This window comes from Thalassophryne amazonica, chromosome 9 (assembly GCF_902500255.1).
Source record: "Thalassophryne amazonica chromosome 9, fThaAma1.1, whole genome shotgun sequence".
NCBI classification, from domain to species: Eukaryota; Metazoa; Chordata; class Actinopteri; order Batrachoidiformes; family Batrachoididae; genus Thalassophryne; species Thalassophryne amazonica.
This window is the reverse complement of record NC_047111.1, coordinates 14,980,953-14,998,626: the sequence shown is the minus strand read 5'-3', so window position 1 is coordinate 14,998,626 and position 17,674 is coordinate 14,980,953. Positions and strand designations below refer to the sequence as shown.

At 40.4% G+C, this 17,674-nt stretch overlaps 1 protein-coding gene across 2 annotated transcripts in view; it reads right to left on the bottom strand.

The window, feature by feature from the left end:
* The window catches only part of LOC117516771 (arrestin red cell), a 60,728-nt gene that overhangs the window by 41,647 nt on the left and 1,407 nt on the right, over window positions 1-17,674 (bottom strand). For both annotated transcript variants that reach the window (XM_034177625.1, XM_034177624.1), the window contains exons 2-3: window positions 4,500-4,530; window positions 4,269-4,329 (exon numbers count right to left, since the gene is read on the bottom strand). In XM_034177625.1, the coding sequence (XP_034033516.1) occupies window positions 4,269-4,329; window positions 4,500-4,530 (92 nt within the window). The remainder of the gene's footprint in view (window positions 1-4,268; window positions 4,330-4,499; window positions 4,531-17,674) is intronic.

Here is a 17,674-nt window from a genome sequence, read left to right as displayed (position 1 = left end):
GTGTGAAGCATGCTCTACATCTGACTACAGGGTGTTCCTTAAAAGTGCCACAAAGATCATCTGACTCTAATTTTGCAGCAGCTAATTTGAACTGTTTTTTTTTTCCCCCTGACATCAAAATATATGTGAGAAATTTCTTCTGCTGTAGTTTGAGACTGATCCAACGAGGATGCTGCTTACAGCAAAAGGGAAACTGGTGGAATTCTAATTTGGGACCAAGTCGGTGGTGCAAACCCAACGACAATATCAGTGTCACTTTGCAGTTAGAAAAGCTCCAGACAGAGACAGTATGAAGGATTGTAAAGAGGTTTCAAACTGATAGAACTGTTCACAGTGTTACCAAAGGGAGATCTGGCCAAACCAGAGGAGCAGTGCACATACCGAGCACATCTTGTGAATACCAAAACTCTTACAACCTGAGGTCAAATTACAACACCAGAGATAAAATTCCCTGAGATATGCTTCAAGATAACCAAAAGTCTATAGTTTTTCTATGGCTTTATCTTTGTGGCACTTTTTTGGGGACACCCTATGTATAAATACTATTTTTCCTAGTAAGTCCCTTGGGCTGCTCCCTTCTTTTCACTCAGGGGTGCCACAGCAGATTTAAAGTGGATCTGCATGTTTTTCCTCTAACAGTTAAAGCATGACTGAATGCTAATCACCCTACCACTCCAATATGAAAGAAAAAGAAAAAAAAAAACAATAAAAAAAAGACTATCACCAGATCAATACCACATATTGATGCCAAATACACCCACAAAGACCAACTGAATTCTAAAGTGTGACATGCCATCACCAGAATACAGCACTTTCAAATGCCACCACTTGTAATATAAATAATAAAAATCATAACCAGTAAATATACCTGTACAGCAGACCTGGGCAAACTGCGGCCCGGGGGCCACATGCGGCCCTTTGCATGTCTCTGTCCGGCCCTCATGAGGTCTGTGATTATTATTACATATATTAAAAATGTCAAGCTTGTGTGTTGCAAATCATTAGAGAGGTTTATTTTGGTATATTTAAATATTTACATATTATTACAATAATAAAAATGACCTATAACAGCTATTAAATAGGTAATTTTTTGTAAAATTTGTCATGGGAGACAGCTGAGTTATCGATGGTGTGGCCCTGGGACATAATTCAGGTTCCCTATGTGGCCCCTTGTAAAAATTAATTGCCCACCCCTGCTGTACAGTATTTAGCAGTGTTTTAATTTTACCTCAAAATATTTAATTTTACAAAATATATCTTGTCATTTTTGAACTGTGTATCTATTAAAGAGTAATAACTCAAGGAATTCAATTTTAATAAAGTACTGAAATTAATTATATGAATGGAAGCCCCTGATTATACATGAAGTCCTTTAAATTTTAAATGATCCTGAATGTTAGTCTATGTTTAAAAAGTCTAAAAATTAATAAATGTCCTTGAATTTCACTTCATATTATGTTTATCCATATATTTGTGTATGTTCATTCTAAAGGGGTTTTACTGTATTTAGATATGAAAAATAAATTCAACTGGGATATACAGATATACAGACGCAGCGGAGTAACCACAGCAACCTGAGAGTCCTGCTTTACTGCATGTCCATATATGGCAGTTATTAAACTAAATGAAAACAACGAAACAGGAGCACTATTCCTAACCAGTGCATCAAAAGACAGAGGCCAGGAAAATGAAGCAAACAACCCCATGAATCTCTTTAATAATGGCCTAATTGATGTGTTTTCTCCTGCAGGACGGGACGTAATTCTCTGAAATTCTGTGGAGCAGGCTACAGAAGCAAGGAGAAGAATATACAACCCCTGGCAAAAATTATGGAATCACCGGCCTCAGAGGATGTTCATTCAGTTGTTTAATTTTGTAGAAAAAAAGCAGATCACAGACATGACACAAAACTAAAGTCATTTCAAATGGCAACTTTCTGGCTTTAAGAAACACTATAAGAAATCAAGAAAAAAAAGATTGTGACAGTCAGTAACGGTTACTTTTTTAGACCAAGCAGAGGAAAAAAAAAAAAATGGAATCACTCAATTCTGAGGAATAAATTATGGAATCACCCTGTAAATTTCCATCCCCCAAACTAAAACCTGCATCAAATCAGATCTGCTCGTTGACACTGACCCTATGCCATTACATTGATCCTATGTGTCTTTTTGCAAGGAACGTTTTCACAGTTTTTGCTCTATGGCAAGATGCATTATCATCTTGAAAAATGATTTCATCATCCCCAAACATCCTTTCAATTGTTCAAAATATCAACATAAACTTGTGCATTTATTGATTATGTAATGACAGCCATCTTCCCAGTGCCTTTACCTGACATGCAGCCCCATATCATCAATGACTGTGGATATTTACATGTTCTCTTCAGGCAGTCATCTTTATAAATCTCATTGGAACGGCACCAAACAAAAGTTCCAGCATCATCACCTTGCCCAATGCAGATCTGAGATTCATCACTGAATATGACTTTCATCCAGTCATCCACAGTCCACGATTGCTTTTCCTTAGCCCATTGTAACCTTGTTTATTCTGTTTAGGCGTTAATGATGGCTTTCGTTTAGCTTTTCTGTATGTAAATCCCATTTCCTTTAGGCGGTTTCTTACAGTTCAGTCATAGACATTGACTCCAGTTTCCTCCCATTCGTTCCTCATTTGTTTTGTTGTACATTTTTGGATTTTTGAGACATATTGCTTTAAGTTTTCTGTCTTGACGCTTTGATGTCTTCCTTGGTCTACCAGTATGTTTGCCTTTAACAACCTTCCCATGTTTTTTGTATTTGGTCCAGAGTTTAGACACAGGTGACTGTGAACAACCAACATCTTTTGTAACATTGCGTGATGATTTACTCTCTTTTAAGAGTTTGATAATCCTCTCCTTTGTTTCAACTGACATCTCTCGTGTTGGAGCCATGATTCATGTCAGTCCACTTGGTGCAGCAGCTCTCCAAGGTGTGATCACTCCTTTTTAGATGCAGACTAATGAGCAGATCTGATATGATGCAGGCGTTAGTTTTGGGAATGAAAATTTACAGGGTGATTCCATAATTTTTCCTCAGAATTGAGTGATTCCATATTTTTTCCTCTGCTTGGTCTAAAAAAGTAACCGTTACTGACTGCCACAATCTTTTTTTCTTGATTTCTTATAGTGTTTCTTAAAGCCAGAAAGTTGCCATTTGAAATGACTTTAGTTTTGTGTCATATGTGTGATCTGCTTTTTTTCTACAAAATTAAACAACTGAATGAACATCCTCCGAGGCCGGTGATTCCATAATTTTTGCCAGGGGTTGTAGTCCCACCCAGGGCTCCAGTATGGATCATTTCAATTTAATTAATTATGATTCCAATTTAAAATTAATGTTACACAATGTGACTGGTTTGGTGAATTTTGTCACTTTTAGCAATTAAGAATACACTGGGCCCAAATCTACTGTCACAATTAACTGAAATCCTTCTCATTATATTAATTTTAATATCCTTACCTTTGATAGAAATAACGGAAATAATTGTAGAAACAGATAACTGTAGCTGAGTACAATGAAGAATTGAGCACAACAAAGACAGAGGTGCCTCGAGCGTCGCAAATCCAAATGAGCGCGGTGCCAGAGTCCTGACCAGAAATCTTTGTGCATAACTCGATTTCCGGCCTTTCTGGAACGTCTCGTGTCAAAATAAAGCCATAACTTTTCTTTTTTTAAGTTTGCGGTTTTATGACAAAATAAACAGAACATGAAGACACATTTTAACAAATCAATTTACAGACAGCGGTTTTTAAGCCCTGCAAGTTGTTTTTGTTTTTTTCCTGGCTTCCACATCTTATGTGTGAGGACGTCATCAGCGTACATTGGTCTTTCCGGAATTCTGCAAATGTCCCAAGTGACCCATAAGAACCTTTGCTTTCCTTGGGGATATATATAATTTTACACATGCACACATTTTTTTAAAATTCAGTAGTAGTCACATAATGTCAATTTGAGAGTTGCGCACAAGATTGAACAGTAATTTGTTTTTAAATCAGACATTTTACTGAAATATATGAAGGGGTGGGTGTTCCGAGAACGTAATATTGGTCACGCTTGTGCATCCGCCCACTCCACTTTCAGGCAGAATGTCACGCGGCGCACAGAGGGCGCTCCAACCCACACATACTGTAATATTTTTTGAGATTCAGAGAAGAGTATTAAACTTTAAGTCATGTTCATGTGTGAAGATGGTCTTCAAAGGGCTTGATGAACAGGTGAGTTGGGACTAACCTACAGGGTCAACATGGTCCAGATGATCCACAAAGTCTCTCTTTCCCAAGTAAACAGTGACCTGCAAACATCAAGGACACATATGGACAAGTTTATGTTTACAGCTCACACACGTTTTAAAACGTAATAATACTGTGTTTGTGGCTGCGATTGGTCAAAGTGATCACGTGACTGGTGGTTGTGTTACTTAAACCCTGAACATCCTGTGGTGAAAGACATTTGTTGACTCACCTTACAGTTGGGGCTCGACTTCTTGAAAACTCTGAAATGACAGAGACAGACAGAGAGGAAGAAGAGTCGTGTTTGAAGTTTATTGGATCACAATCGATGGTTCCAACAGGTCAAACTTTATTAATGTTCATCTTTCTGTGCAGTGACGAACAGAGCACCTGATGTCGTGACATCACGCTGATGTCAGCGAATAATTGACTGTAACAAATGTCACTTGATGTCCGTCATGGGACATGCCTGACTGACGAACTCCATCAACAACAGCACATTAATCATAAAAATGTATCATTTTACAGCCTGGTTTAAATGTGGAAAAACACCTTTAAACACACACACACACAAAAAAAACCAAGGTCCAAATTTTGATGGAAACAGAAACCAAAATGCTTCGTCCTCTCTGTAACATTGATTATTGTGCCAAATGTCACAGACATGAACTAAAAACAGCAGCATGACCTCCAGTGACCTCTGACTTAAAATATGCTGCACACGAACGCAGCAGGGAAACAGTTTTTTCCCTCTCCATCGTGCGTCGGACAAGAGAGCCTCAGCGCGTACGTGTGTGCGTTTGTGTCAGTCACTTCCTCCAAAGACGAGGCGCAACAACACACCAAACAGGAAGCAGCACCCACAGCGTTTTGGTTTGAGCCAGTTTAACGGCAGCTGAACTCGCATTTTGCACAAATCCAGCAAAATCTTCCTGAACCGTTTACAATCTCAGACAAACCTTAGAAAAAAAAAAAAAAACTCCTTCTGATGAACAGTTCTCATCTCATTGTCACTGTATTTTAAAATCCCCTGAACCTGCAGCGAGCATGCTAAACGTACGGCTGATGAACATCGAGCTCGTTTTCACACTTCCACTTTTTAAGAAGATTAATCAGTGAGTCTGTGTTTTTGAGCACATGTGAACCAAGATAACAGTCTCCATGACATCGCATTTCTAGTCAGGAACTCTAGACACAGCGTCTCACCACCAGTCAACAAGTTCTCCTCTGTCTGGTTATGTTCTGCATCTTTAAAGTGAATTAGTGGCCAAATGCCCCCCCCCCCCCCCCCCCCCCAAATCTGATCAATTATGTCTAAAATAAGCAAGATGAAGTAGGGTGTACCTCAGGGACATGTTTTGGGTCCAATTTTATTCTTGCAATAAATCAATAGTAGACAAACACAAGACCAAGACTGGAGTTGGGTATCATTTGGGTTTTTTGCAATACTGATACTTTTAAAACAGAATTCTCTGACACCCAAATGTGTTTTATCTGTCTGTGTCACTCTCATGAAAAACTCAAAAACCACACAGATTTCACCATGCCCCCGGCAACACGGAATTACCCAAAGATGTGCAGAAAGAATTTTATCAGGAAAATTCTAACTCCAAGTATGCTTTCTAAGAACATTAGAAATCCCACAGCTCACAATGGAGACAGTCAGCTCATGGTAACGTTGACTCATCACGCTAGCAAGTTTTCATGCAAACATTAGCCTGTTGCATTAGCAAAGCTTGTACATATACATGTATTTTTTTTTCAGCACATTATAAATCCTGTTGCTAACAATGGAGGTCAGCTTATGCTACTATTAGCACCAAGCCAGTTATACAACATATTCTATAAAGACTAATTTACTAAAATAAAGAACCAGTGCTGCAACATGAACAGCATTTACCAATTATGAACTGTAAGTGGATTAAATATATACATGTATAAAGACCTTGGAACATGTTTCTCAGCATTTTTTTTAACCAATAACTGCTCTGAGGAAAGACTAATAATTAAATAGATGTGATGAAAATAAAAGTTTATTTTATATATCAATTCATATTTCATAAATACCACATCTAAAGAAACCTGCTAAAATAGTTATAATTAATTAATTTCAATAATTTAATCAATTTAGTAACATAAGTATTTTTATTTGGGAGAATGTGGGCTAAATTAGAGTGGATTTATTAAATAGTGCCCTATTTATTACTGAGGCAAATTTTAATGTCAAATTAAAAACAATTAACTTGAATCTATATGAATATCCATAAAATTTGCAAAACTTGACATAAATACAACCGAATACATGTTGCTCTTGCTGAGATGAAAAAGAAAGAAATCAAATCTGCTACAAAGAGCCAGTTTTATATCTACGCGAGGTTGACCTTGTCACGGCGGGAATTCATTGCTGATTTGGGCGCACTTTGGCGTTCGGCTGGCTGCTACCTGAACTTCACAGCTGAGTGAACATGTTACGGCGGCGGCAGTGACTGTTCCACACAGAACAGAAATGTCCTCAGGGACAGAGACAAACACGCCTGTCCCCATGTGACACAGACACGCTTCATGTCTGGACATGAGCGTTGCTTTTCAGTCAGTCAGTCAGCCGTAATGTCTACGCCGTGATTAACAACAACGCAGGACTCTTCATACAACAGGAACAAAATCTATTTGTTTCCTCAAACACTGACAATGCTTCTGACTACTTTGAGTAACTTGGAGCTTTGGACAGAATTCACTGTCTGCTGACCTGCTCCATCATGTCAAAGGTCCGCACCATCAGAAAGACGTGACTGGACAGCTGTGTAACGCTACGGTCACATTAGCGACAGCGGCAAAGCAACGACTTGCTGTTCATTTTCAATCAGAGTGGGTGCGTTTTGGAGCGTTGTGCTCTGCCACCAGTTAGGCGTGGCCAAAACAGACCAGAAGTCTATTTTACGCAAATGGTGAACATGACAGGATGTTGATGATGTGACATCAGTGGGATGCTCACTCAAACAAAATAAACCAAAATGACGGAATGTGCTCTAAAACAGCTTATTTCTGTATAAATCTAATATGTCTATTGAAAAAGTTAGTGAGAAATACACACTTCTAAAACTGAAAATGCTGTTTTCTAACCAGATTACACCTCTGACGTGATTTACAAGACATCTTACAGAAGCTAGCATGCACGCCACAGGAAGACTCATCAACCGACATTAACTGCCTGTCACCGTCATTTGTAGCTAATGTGAGCGTAGAGTGATCTGGGTGCCAGGATTCATGTGCAGTTCTTGATGTTTGCTGTCTGATTGTGCCTGGGCGGCTGCCTCCTGCAGCCTGAGACTGTTCCACCGTGTGGTGGATGCGGCGACACACAGCACCAGCGTTATGCATTCCAGACCTGACCTTTGGCACAGTTCAAGCGTGTCACACAGTAGAAGTGACAAGTTGAAGGTGATGCGCATCAACGCTTCAAAAATCCGCCACACATTAACACGCTGAGCGCCAAAGAAGCCACGTGCACCAGAAAAAGGGACATCGCTAAGCTTCTTCACTCACGTAAAGTTCAGCTGTAAAAACCCCTCTGAATTTTCACAGCTGCACTTTTTGTTTGAGCCAAACTCAGGTCTGCGAGCAAAAAACGCTGCCAGCTTAAGTTCTCCTTCCTTTTTTTGTCACAACAAGTGTTACTTAGCTGGGTCGGGTGGTCAAATGCGGATCCTTGTGTTCACCTGAGTTTTCTGGTGTTGCCTGTTTTAAACAGTGGTTGGTTTATACTTTTTGGCTTTTGGTGTTTGGCTTTTATCTTGTTCTGATTTCAGTGTACTGTTATTCATGGAAATATTCTTTTAATTTGTAAAATCACTTTGAAATGTATAATTTGACATGCTGAGATGATACAGTTCTCTCCTGCACATCACAGTTTTCAGTCTGATGTGCACCGTTTCCCCAAGGTCTTTGCATTTCCTTATTAAATAATTATAATTAAAACACATTTTAAAGTAAACTGCGTGCCACACAATGTATCTTTAACCCCAGACTGTACTGAAAGTAGTAAAATAGTTTATTATGTTTATGCAGTGTCAGTTTAATTGGTGTATCAGAATGTCTGCTACAGTGCATCATCAAAACACTTTTAGCTTTGCTGGATTCATTTTTTCCACACACTTGACGTGAAAATTTGATGCCATGTTGCAATGCCGCTGCAGCGGGCCACTCAAGCCGAGAGACGCGCCAAGGCCCCTCAGCTCCCCACCTCAGCCCAAAACCCGCCGGGCTCTCAAATACAAGCACGTCTTAACATTTACATATGCAAATAAAGACTCGCTCCTATCCTTTGTTTTTGCATACTTTGGCTGCAACTCTTTCATCGCTTAATTTCAGCGCGGAAGGTTCTCGGTTCAAACCCCACTCCTGCCACACTTCTCCATGTAATATGGAGTTGCATCAGGAACAGCATAAAGTTTAAAATTTGTGCCAAATCAACATGCAGATCCACCTGTGGCGAGCCCAAGTGAAAAAAAAAAGGGGAGCAGCCAAAGGGACTTACTTTAAACTCAGTCACATGTGGTGTGCAGCCAGGACATTCTGAGTGTGCATCTCTCTTAAGCAAATCATCAATACTGAGATATCTCGGGAAATTTCTTGCACTGGCAGGCGGCCTATCCAGGATGTATCTTGACCCTCTGTCCAATGACCACCTGGACAGGCCCCATCACAAGCAAGCCTTTAATTTGCATGCAATTTATGAAGCCTTGCTGCCTAGCATGGGTCCTGATGGCCACTGTTGCCTGCTGTTAATACAGGGATGAGATTGGCAAATTCGATTTTCAGAGGAAAATAAGCCAGGGCCAAAGCATTTTTGCTGTTTTAAAACATGTAAATTGCACTAAAATGATATTAAAAACTACTATAAATGCCAGGTGTTCATATCTATAATTCAAACTGTAAACCCTTACTAAGACCATCTACTGTACATGTGTATTTTTGTGACCAAAATATTTTTTCATAACTAGACTTACTTGATTTTCAGCATTCTCCACTTTCAGCATGGCACACTTGTCAACAAACACACATGTAAGGGCGGGAGAAACGCATATATAACCTTTGCGCTGATTGATCATAAGCTTTGTAATAACCAATGAAAACGTGCGTAAGTAATAGCTTCGACTGCGCTTCGATACCGTCTCGGTTTTTATGATTTGTTGGAGGAAAAATTACCGAATATTGGAAGTTGAAAGACTATACAGTTACCTCCCTTACACTAGATGCTCATTGTGCACCTACTTCATACTGGTCACTGATCAGCACAGCGTTACTTCCGCGTTCGGCTGACTGACGGACTGATCGAACTTGCTGCGTCGACGATAACAAACAAAGACCACTCAGTGTTCTGAATAGACGACAATTTTATTAAACAAAGGTACTCCTGGCATTAATTTTTTTTGCATTCTTCCCCCCCCCCCCCCCCCCCGGGCCCAAATTTTCTCAACGGATTTGGACGTTTCACAAAATCACCCCCGGGACTGTCAAATCCGCGGAAATCCATGGATCCGCGGAAAAATCTTATCCCTGTTAATGGTAACTTGCCACATTGCCAAAGTTTCACAGTAATTAAAGTTTATTTGTATAGCACCTTTCAAAACAAAATCACAAACTGCTTTACAGGAATTTAAGGAGACAGAAATAAAAATACAGAAACTAAAAGCAGCAAGAACATAAAGCTAGTTAAAAGCGAGTCTGTACAAATAGGTCTTGTGCTTCTCCTTAAAAGTTCCAACAGAGTCCATGAAACGTAGGTGTCGTAGCAGTGCATTCCACAGTTTGGGTGCCACAACCTCAAATGTACTGTCTCCTTTGGTCTTCAGCCTTGACCTACGTACAACCAACAGGTTCTGGTCTGAGGACCTCAGAGACCTGCTTGTCACATAAGAGTGCAAGAGGTCACTGATGTAAAGTGGCATTTGACCGTGCAGAGCTCGAAAAGTCAGCACCAATATTTTAAATTGCAGTCTGAACTGAACTGGGAGCCAGTGCAAAGAGGACAGAATGGGTGTTACGTGAGACTACTTAGAAGACCTTGTAAGGAGACTTGCAGCCGCATTCTGGGCCATTTGTAGGCGGTCCAGAGAAGACTTACTGAGGCTAGGGAACAGCAAATTACAGTAATCAAGACATGAAGAAATAAAGGCATGAATGATCTGTTCCAGCTCAGCTTGAGACACAATGCACAATGTTTCTAAGGCGGGCAATGTTCCGGAAATGAAAGAAGCAAGATTGCACAAGACGGGTACGGTCACGTGTGGGTCAAATTTGAGAGCCTGATCAAATGAAGCACCCAAATTTCTGACTACTGAGTGAACAAAAGAAGACAGAGAGCCAAGGCTCTTAATCACTGAGGGAGCAAACTCCTTAAGGCACAAACAAGGACTTCAGTTTTTGTTGTATTAAGTGACAAATAGTTAGCAGCCATTCAGTTTTTTTTTTTTTTATAACAATACAGTTTTTAAGACAGATACCCTAGAAACATTTTGTGGAGAAAATGAGATGTACAGCTGTATGTCATCTGCATAACAATATGAGACATCATTGAGAGAGAGAGACTTTTTTGTCATTGTCATAAACAAGGAAACTTTATTGGCGACAACCAGTCAGTAGCAGCAATGATTAAATATAAAAATAAAATAAATAAAAATAAAATATAAGAGCAATAAGGTGCAAGATGAAAATAGACATTATTTACAATGTAAACAGATGCAAAAATTGCACTGCCCATGGCTGTTTAAAATCCAGTTGGAACAATAGTCTGTGGCTCAGACTGTAGCTAAGAGCCCTGTCCCACTGGGGAGAGGATCAATCGCGCATGAACTGAGTACACAAATTGCGGGCGTTCGTTGTCGACTGCAACAAAAATGGTCAAAAATGACAAATGTCCCATTATGAATTTCGGATATATTAATAATATATAGCGACTATATGATGAACAATCACGGTTATATAACGCATGTAGTGAAGAAACTGATCCGCCACATTAAGATTGTCACAGCAGTATTACAGCTGTATTATGAATGCATCACCCACGTGTTGCACGTGCACGGCATCTGCATTGCGGTCATAAAATAAGCTCACTCGGGCCGTCGGCATCACTATTCACACCAACAATACAGCCTCTGGAGCATTTGCTGGACCTTACAAGTTAATCACAGAGGGTTGTCAAACGAGGCTTAACTGTTCATGAGTTTGGGGAGCGGGAGGGGGAAGCCGCTCGGGGTGTGAGATGTTTTTTTGTTGTTTTTTTTTGTTTTGTTTTTTGAGAGTGTCACAGAAAACAGACTTCAGCGTGAGTTGTGGCTAAACAGCAATTCTTCCTTTTGTTGATGTTAAATAAAAGTCCTGGAGGAGACCAGATTGCAGCAGCTACGTCTTTGTGGATCTACACAGCCGGACCGGCACTGACTGGCAGGTATGTCACTTTCTGCCACATATAGTACTTTGGGTTTACGTGACGCGTTTGTTATGCATTCACAGATTAGCTGCAAAGCAGATGTAATAAAAATGCTTTATTCGTGGCCAATTTGTATGCATTCGCTACAACATATTTTAGTCTGTGATGTGGACATGATGGGCATGCAATATATCTGCTTTACACACTGTACCAGTCCTCTGCCAAGCCGCAAATCCCCGTCAGTTGCGGATATCAGCGGTTAATGGCAGATAACTCAGTGCATAGACTGAGTATGTATTGTGTATGAATTGAGTATATATGGAGCATGTAAGGCAGATGTCACTGGCCTCTACTGGTGGTTGGCTCTCACTGCAGTATTGTATCACTTCCTGTTTCGGAGCACAGCGATGTTTTGCTGTATCTGTTAGCTGTTTAATCTGCGTAGTTAGATTGATCTAGATAATTAGATAACGATTTGTTTCACAGTGTAATCTTCACGTGCCTTAATTAAAGCACTCTCTCTGCTGAATCACCTCTAAATTATTTACACATTATTCACTTTGTGTGTTTTTAGGAATCCGCTGGCTTAGCGCAGCTATTAGCTCTTAGCCAGTTTAGCATGGCGGCTTCTCCTGTCTCTCCCCCACTTTTCTACGCTGGGTGTGAAATGTTTAGTTATTCCTCGGCCTCCTTTAGCAGTAATGGTACTTGTAATAAGTGTAGCTTGTTCATAGCTTTGGAGACCAGGCTGGGCGAATTGGAGACTCGGCTCCACACCTTGGAAAATCCTACAGCTAGCCAGGCCCCTGTAGTTAGTACGGACCAAGGTAGCTTAGCCACCATTAGCTGTCCCCCAGCAGATCCCGAGCAGCCGGGAAAGCAGGCCGGCTGGGTGACTGTGAGGAGGAAGCATAGTTCTAAACAGAAGCCCCCTGTACACCACCAACCCGTTCACATTTCTAACCATTTTTCCCCACTCGGCGACACACCCGCCGAGGAACAAACTCTGGTTATTGGCGACTTTATTTTGAGAAATGTAAAGTTAGCGACACCAGCAACCATAGTCAAATGTCTTCCGGAGGCCAGAGCAGGCAACACTGAAGGAAATTTGAAACTGCTGGCTAAGGCTAAGCGTAAATTTGGTAAGATTGTAATTCACGTCGGCAGTAATGACACCAGGTTACGCCAATCTGAGGTCACTAAAATTAATATTGAATCGGTGTGTAACTTTGCAAAAACAATGTCAGACTCTGTAGTTTTCTCTGGGCCCCTCCCCAATCGGACCGGGAGTGACATGTTTAGCCACATGTTCTCCTTGAATTGCTGGATGTCTGAGTGGTGTCCAAAAAATGAGGTGGGCTTCATAGATAATTGGCAAAGTTTCTGGGGAAAACCTGGTCTTGTTAGGAGAGACGGAATCCATCCCACTTTGGATGGAGCAGATCTCATCTCTAGAAATCTGGCCAATTTTATTAAACCCTCCAAATCGTGACTATCCAGGGTTGGGACCAGGAAGCAGAGTTGTAGTCTTACACACCTCTCTGCAGCTTCTCTCCCCCTGCCATCCCCCCAATACCCCATCCCCGTAGAGACGGTGCCTGCTCCCAGAACACCAACAACCAGTAAAAATCTATTTAAGCATAAAAATTCAAAAAGAAAAAATAATATAGCAACTTCAATTTATTAACAATTTATTCTGCATTACAGAAACCTGGTTACAGCAGGATGATTATGTTAGTTTAAATGAGTCAACACCCCTGAGTCACACTAACTGTCAGAATGCTCGAAGCACGGGCCGAGGCGGAGGATTAGCAGCAATCTTCCACTCCAGCTTATTAATTAATCAAAGACCCAGACAGAGCTTTAATTCATTTGAAAGCTTGACTCTTAGTCTTGTCCATCCAAATGGAAAGTCTCAAAAACCAGTTTTATTTGTTATTATCTATCGTCCACCTGGTCGTTACTGTGAGTTTCTCTGTGAATTTTCAGACCATTTGTCTGACTTAGTGCTTAGCTCAGATAAGATAATTATAGTGGGTGATTTTAACATCCACATAGATGCTGAGAATGACAGCCTCAACACTGCATTTAATCTATTAGATTCAGTTGGCTTCGCTCAAAATGTAAATGAGCCCACTCACCATTTTAACCGCACTTTAGATCTTGTTCTGACATATGGCATAGAAATTGAAGACTTAACAGTATTCCCTGAAAACCCCCTTCTGTCTGATCATTTCTTAATAACATTTACATTTACTTTAATGGACTACCCAGCAGTGGGGAATACGTTTCATTACAGTAGAAGTCTTTCTGAAAGCGCTGTAACTAGGTTTAAGGATATGATTCCTTCTTTGTTATGTTCTTCAATGCCATATACCAACAGTGCAGAGTAGCTACCTAAACTCTGTGAGTGAGATAGATTATCTCGTCAATAGCTTTACATCCTCACTGAGCACAACTTTGGATGCTGTAGCTCCTCTGAAAAAGAGAGCCTTAAATCAGAAATGCTTGACTCCGTGGTATAACCCACAAACTCACATCTTAAAGCAGATAACCCATAAGCTGGAGAGGAAATGGCGTCTCACTAATTTAGAAGATCTTCATTTAGCCTGGAAAAAGAGTCTGTTGCTCTATAAAAAAAGCCCTCCGTAAAGCTAGGACATCTTACTATTTATCACTAATTGAAGAAAATAAGAACAATCCCTGGTTTCTTTTCAGCACTGTAGCCAGGCTGACAAAGAGTCAGAGCTCTATTGAGCTGAGTATTCCTTTAACTTTAACTAGTAATGACTTCATGACTTTCTTTGCAAATAAAATTTTAACTATTAGAGAAAAAGTTATTCATAACCATCCCAAAGACATATCTTTATGTTCGGCTGCCTTCAGTAATGCTGGTATTTGGCTAGACTCTTTCTCTCAGATTGTTCTGTCTGAGTTATTTTCATTAGTTACTTCCTTCAAACCATAACATGTCTATTAGACCCCATTCCTACCAGGCTGCTCAAGGATGCCCTACCATTAGTTAATGCTTCGATCTTAAATACGATCAATCTATCTTTATTAGTTGGCTATGTACCACAGGCTTTTAAGGTGGCAGTAATTAAACCATTACTTAAAAAGCCATCATTTGACCCAGCTATCTTAGCCAATTATAGGCCAATCTCCAACCTTCCTTTTCTCTCATAAATTCTTGAAAGGGTAGTTGTAAAACAGCTAACTGATCATCTGCAGAGGAATGGTCTATTTGAAGAGTTTCAGACAGGTTTCAGAATTCATCATAGTACAGAAACAGCATTAGTGAAGGTTACAAATGATCTTCTTATGGCCTCAGACAATGGACTCATCTCTGTGCTTGTCCTGTTAGACCTCAGTGCAGCTTTTGATACTGTTGACCATAAAATTTTATTACAGAGATTACAGCATGCCATAGGTATTAAAGGCACTGCAGTGGTTTGAATCATATTTATCTAATAGATTACAATTTGTTCATGTAAATGGGGAGTCTTTTTCACAGACTAAGGTTAATTATGGAGTTCCACAAGGTTCTGTGCTAGGACCAATTTTATTCACCTTATACATGCTTCCCTTAGGCAGTGTTATTAGAAAGCATTGCTTAAATTTTCATTGTTACGCAGATGATACCCAGCTTTATCTATCCATGAAGCCAGAGGACACACACCAATTAGTTAAACTGCCGGAATGCCTTTCAGACATAAAGACATGGATGACCTCTAATTTCCTGCTTTTAAATTCAGATAAAACTGAAGTTATTGTTCTTGGCCCCACAGTAGAGTTGGAAACCACCTGGACAACTGAGAGCCTACAAAGAAATACTTGGCCCCACAAATCTTAGAAACATGGTGTCTAACCAGATCCTTACTCTGGATGGCATTACCCTGACCTCCAGTAATACTGTGAGAAATCTTGGAGTCATTTTTGATCAGGATATGTCCTTCAATGCGCATATTAAGCAAATATGTAGGACTGCTTTTTTGCATTTGCGCAATATCTCTAAAATTAGAAAGGTCTTGTCTCAGAGTGATGCTGAAAAGCTAATTCATGCATTTATTTCTTCTAAGCTGGACTATTGTAATTCATTATTATCAGGTTGTCCTAAACGTTCCCTGAAAAGCCTTCAGTTAATTCAAAATGCTGCAGCTAGAGTGCTGACAGGGACTAGAAGGAGAGAGCATATTTCACCCATATTGGCCTCTCTTCATTGGCTCCCTGTTAATTCCAGAATAGAATTTAAAATTCTTCTTCTTACTTATAAGGTTTTGAATAATCAGGTCCCATCTTATCTTAGGGACCTCTTAGTACCATATCACCCCAATTGAGTGCTTCGCTCTCAGACTGCAGGCTTACTTGTAGTTCCTAGGGTTTGTAAGAGTAGAATGGGAGGCAGAGCCTTCAGCTTTCAGGCTCCTCTCCTGTGGAACCAGCTCCCAATTCGGATTAGGGATACAGACACCCTCTCTACGTTTAAGATTAAGCTTAAAATTTTCCTTTTTGAAAAAGCTTATAGTTAGGGTTGGATCAGGTGACCCTGAACCATCCCTTAGTTATGCTGCTATAGACTTAGACTGCTGGGGGGTTTCCCATGATGCACCCAGTGTTTCTTTTTATTCACCTTTTTGCTCTGTATGCATGCTTTTAATCATTGGTGATTGATCTCTGCTCTCTTCCACAGCATGTCTTTTTCCTGATACTCTCCCCTCAGCCCCAACCAGTCCCAGCAGAAGACTGCCCTGAGCCTGGTTCTGCTGGAGGTTTCTTCCTGTTAAAAGGGAGTTTTTCCTTCCCACTGTCACCAAGTGCTTGCTCATAGGGGGTCGTTTTGACCGTTGGGGTTTTCTGTAATTACTGTATGGCTTTTGCCTTACAATATAAAGCACCTTGGGGCAACTGTTTGTTGTGATTTGGCGCTACATAAATAAAATTGATTTGATTTGATCTGCATCCAGATTTTTGAACAGCTCAAAAATCCTGGCTGCTGTTTGGCGAATATGGGCCAATTTTGTGCGCAATCCATACGCAAATCCTCCTAAATGCCAGTGGGACAGGGCCCTAAAGCTGGTGAGTGTGAGAGTGGGGAGCAGGGAAGAGGAGGGGTGATGGAGGCAACAGTTCTGGAGGAAACGCTGTTCCTCAATCTACTAGTCCGGGTTTTTATGTTGCAGAATCGCTTCCCTGATAGGAATGGGGCAAACAGATGGTGTCTGGGGTGAGGTTGGTCAGTGGAGAGCCTGGTGGCTCTCCTCTGCAGATGTCCAGCATACAAAGAATCCACAACATGAAGCTCAGCTCCAATGATCCTCTGGGCTGTCCTCACAACCCGAGCCAAGTCTTTTCTGTTTTCTGCTGTGCAGCTGGCAAAGGAAATCAAAATATGTGCAAATGGGAGCAAGTACAATGCAAATGGAATAGGTCCCAGAATGGATCCTTGGGGCACACCACAGGACAGAATGGCAGAAGAGGACATATATTTAGCTGCAGCAACTGAGAAACTTCTGTTAGAGAGATAGGATAAAAACCAATCTAGGGTCGACCCAGAATGCCCACCCATGTCCTTAATCTCTCAATTAAAACACCACGATCAACAGCGTCAAAAGCCTCAGACAGATCCAACAGTACAAGCACCAAATGTTTACCTGAATCTCTCTGCATTAAAATATCATTTGAAATGCTGAGCTGTTTCAGTAGAATGCAAGTGACAGAACCCTGACTGAAATTTGTCAAGAATACTGTGTTCAGCTAAAACGTTGTTAAGCTGTTTGGCCACCACTTTTTCTAAAATTTTGGAGATAAAAGGCAACTTTGAAATTGGTCTAAAATTCTGGGTAAGAGAAGGGTCAGCATTAGGCTTTTTTAAAAGAGGGTGAATAACAGCCTGTTTAAAATACTGAGGGACACAGCCAGAAATCAGTGATATGTTAATTATTGATAAAACAATAAAAGTCTTTAAAGCGCAGCAAGAG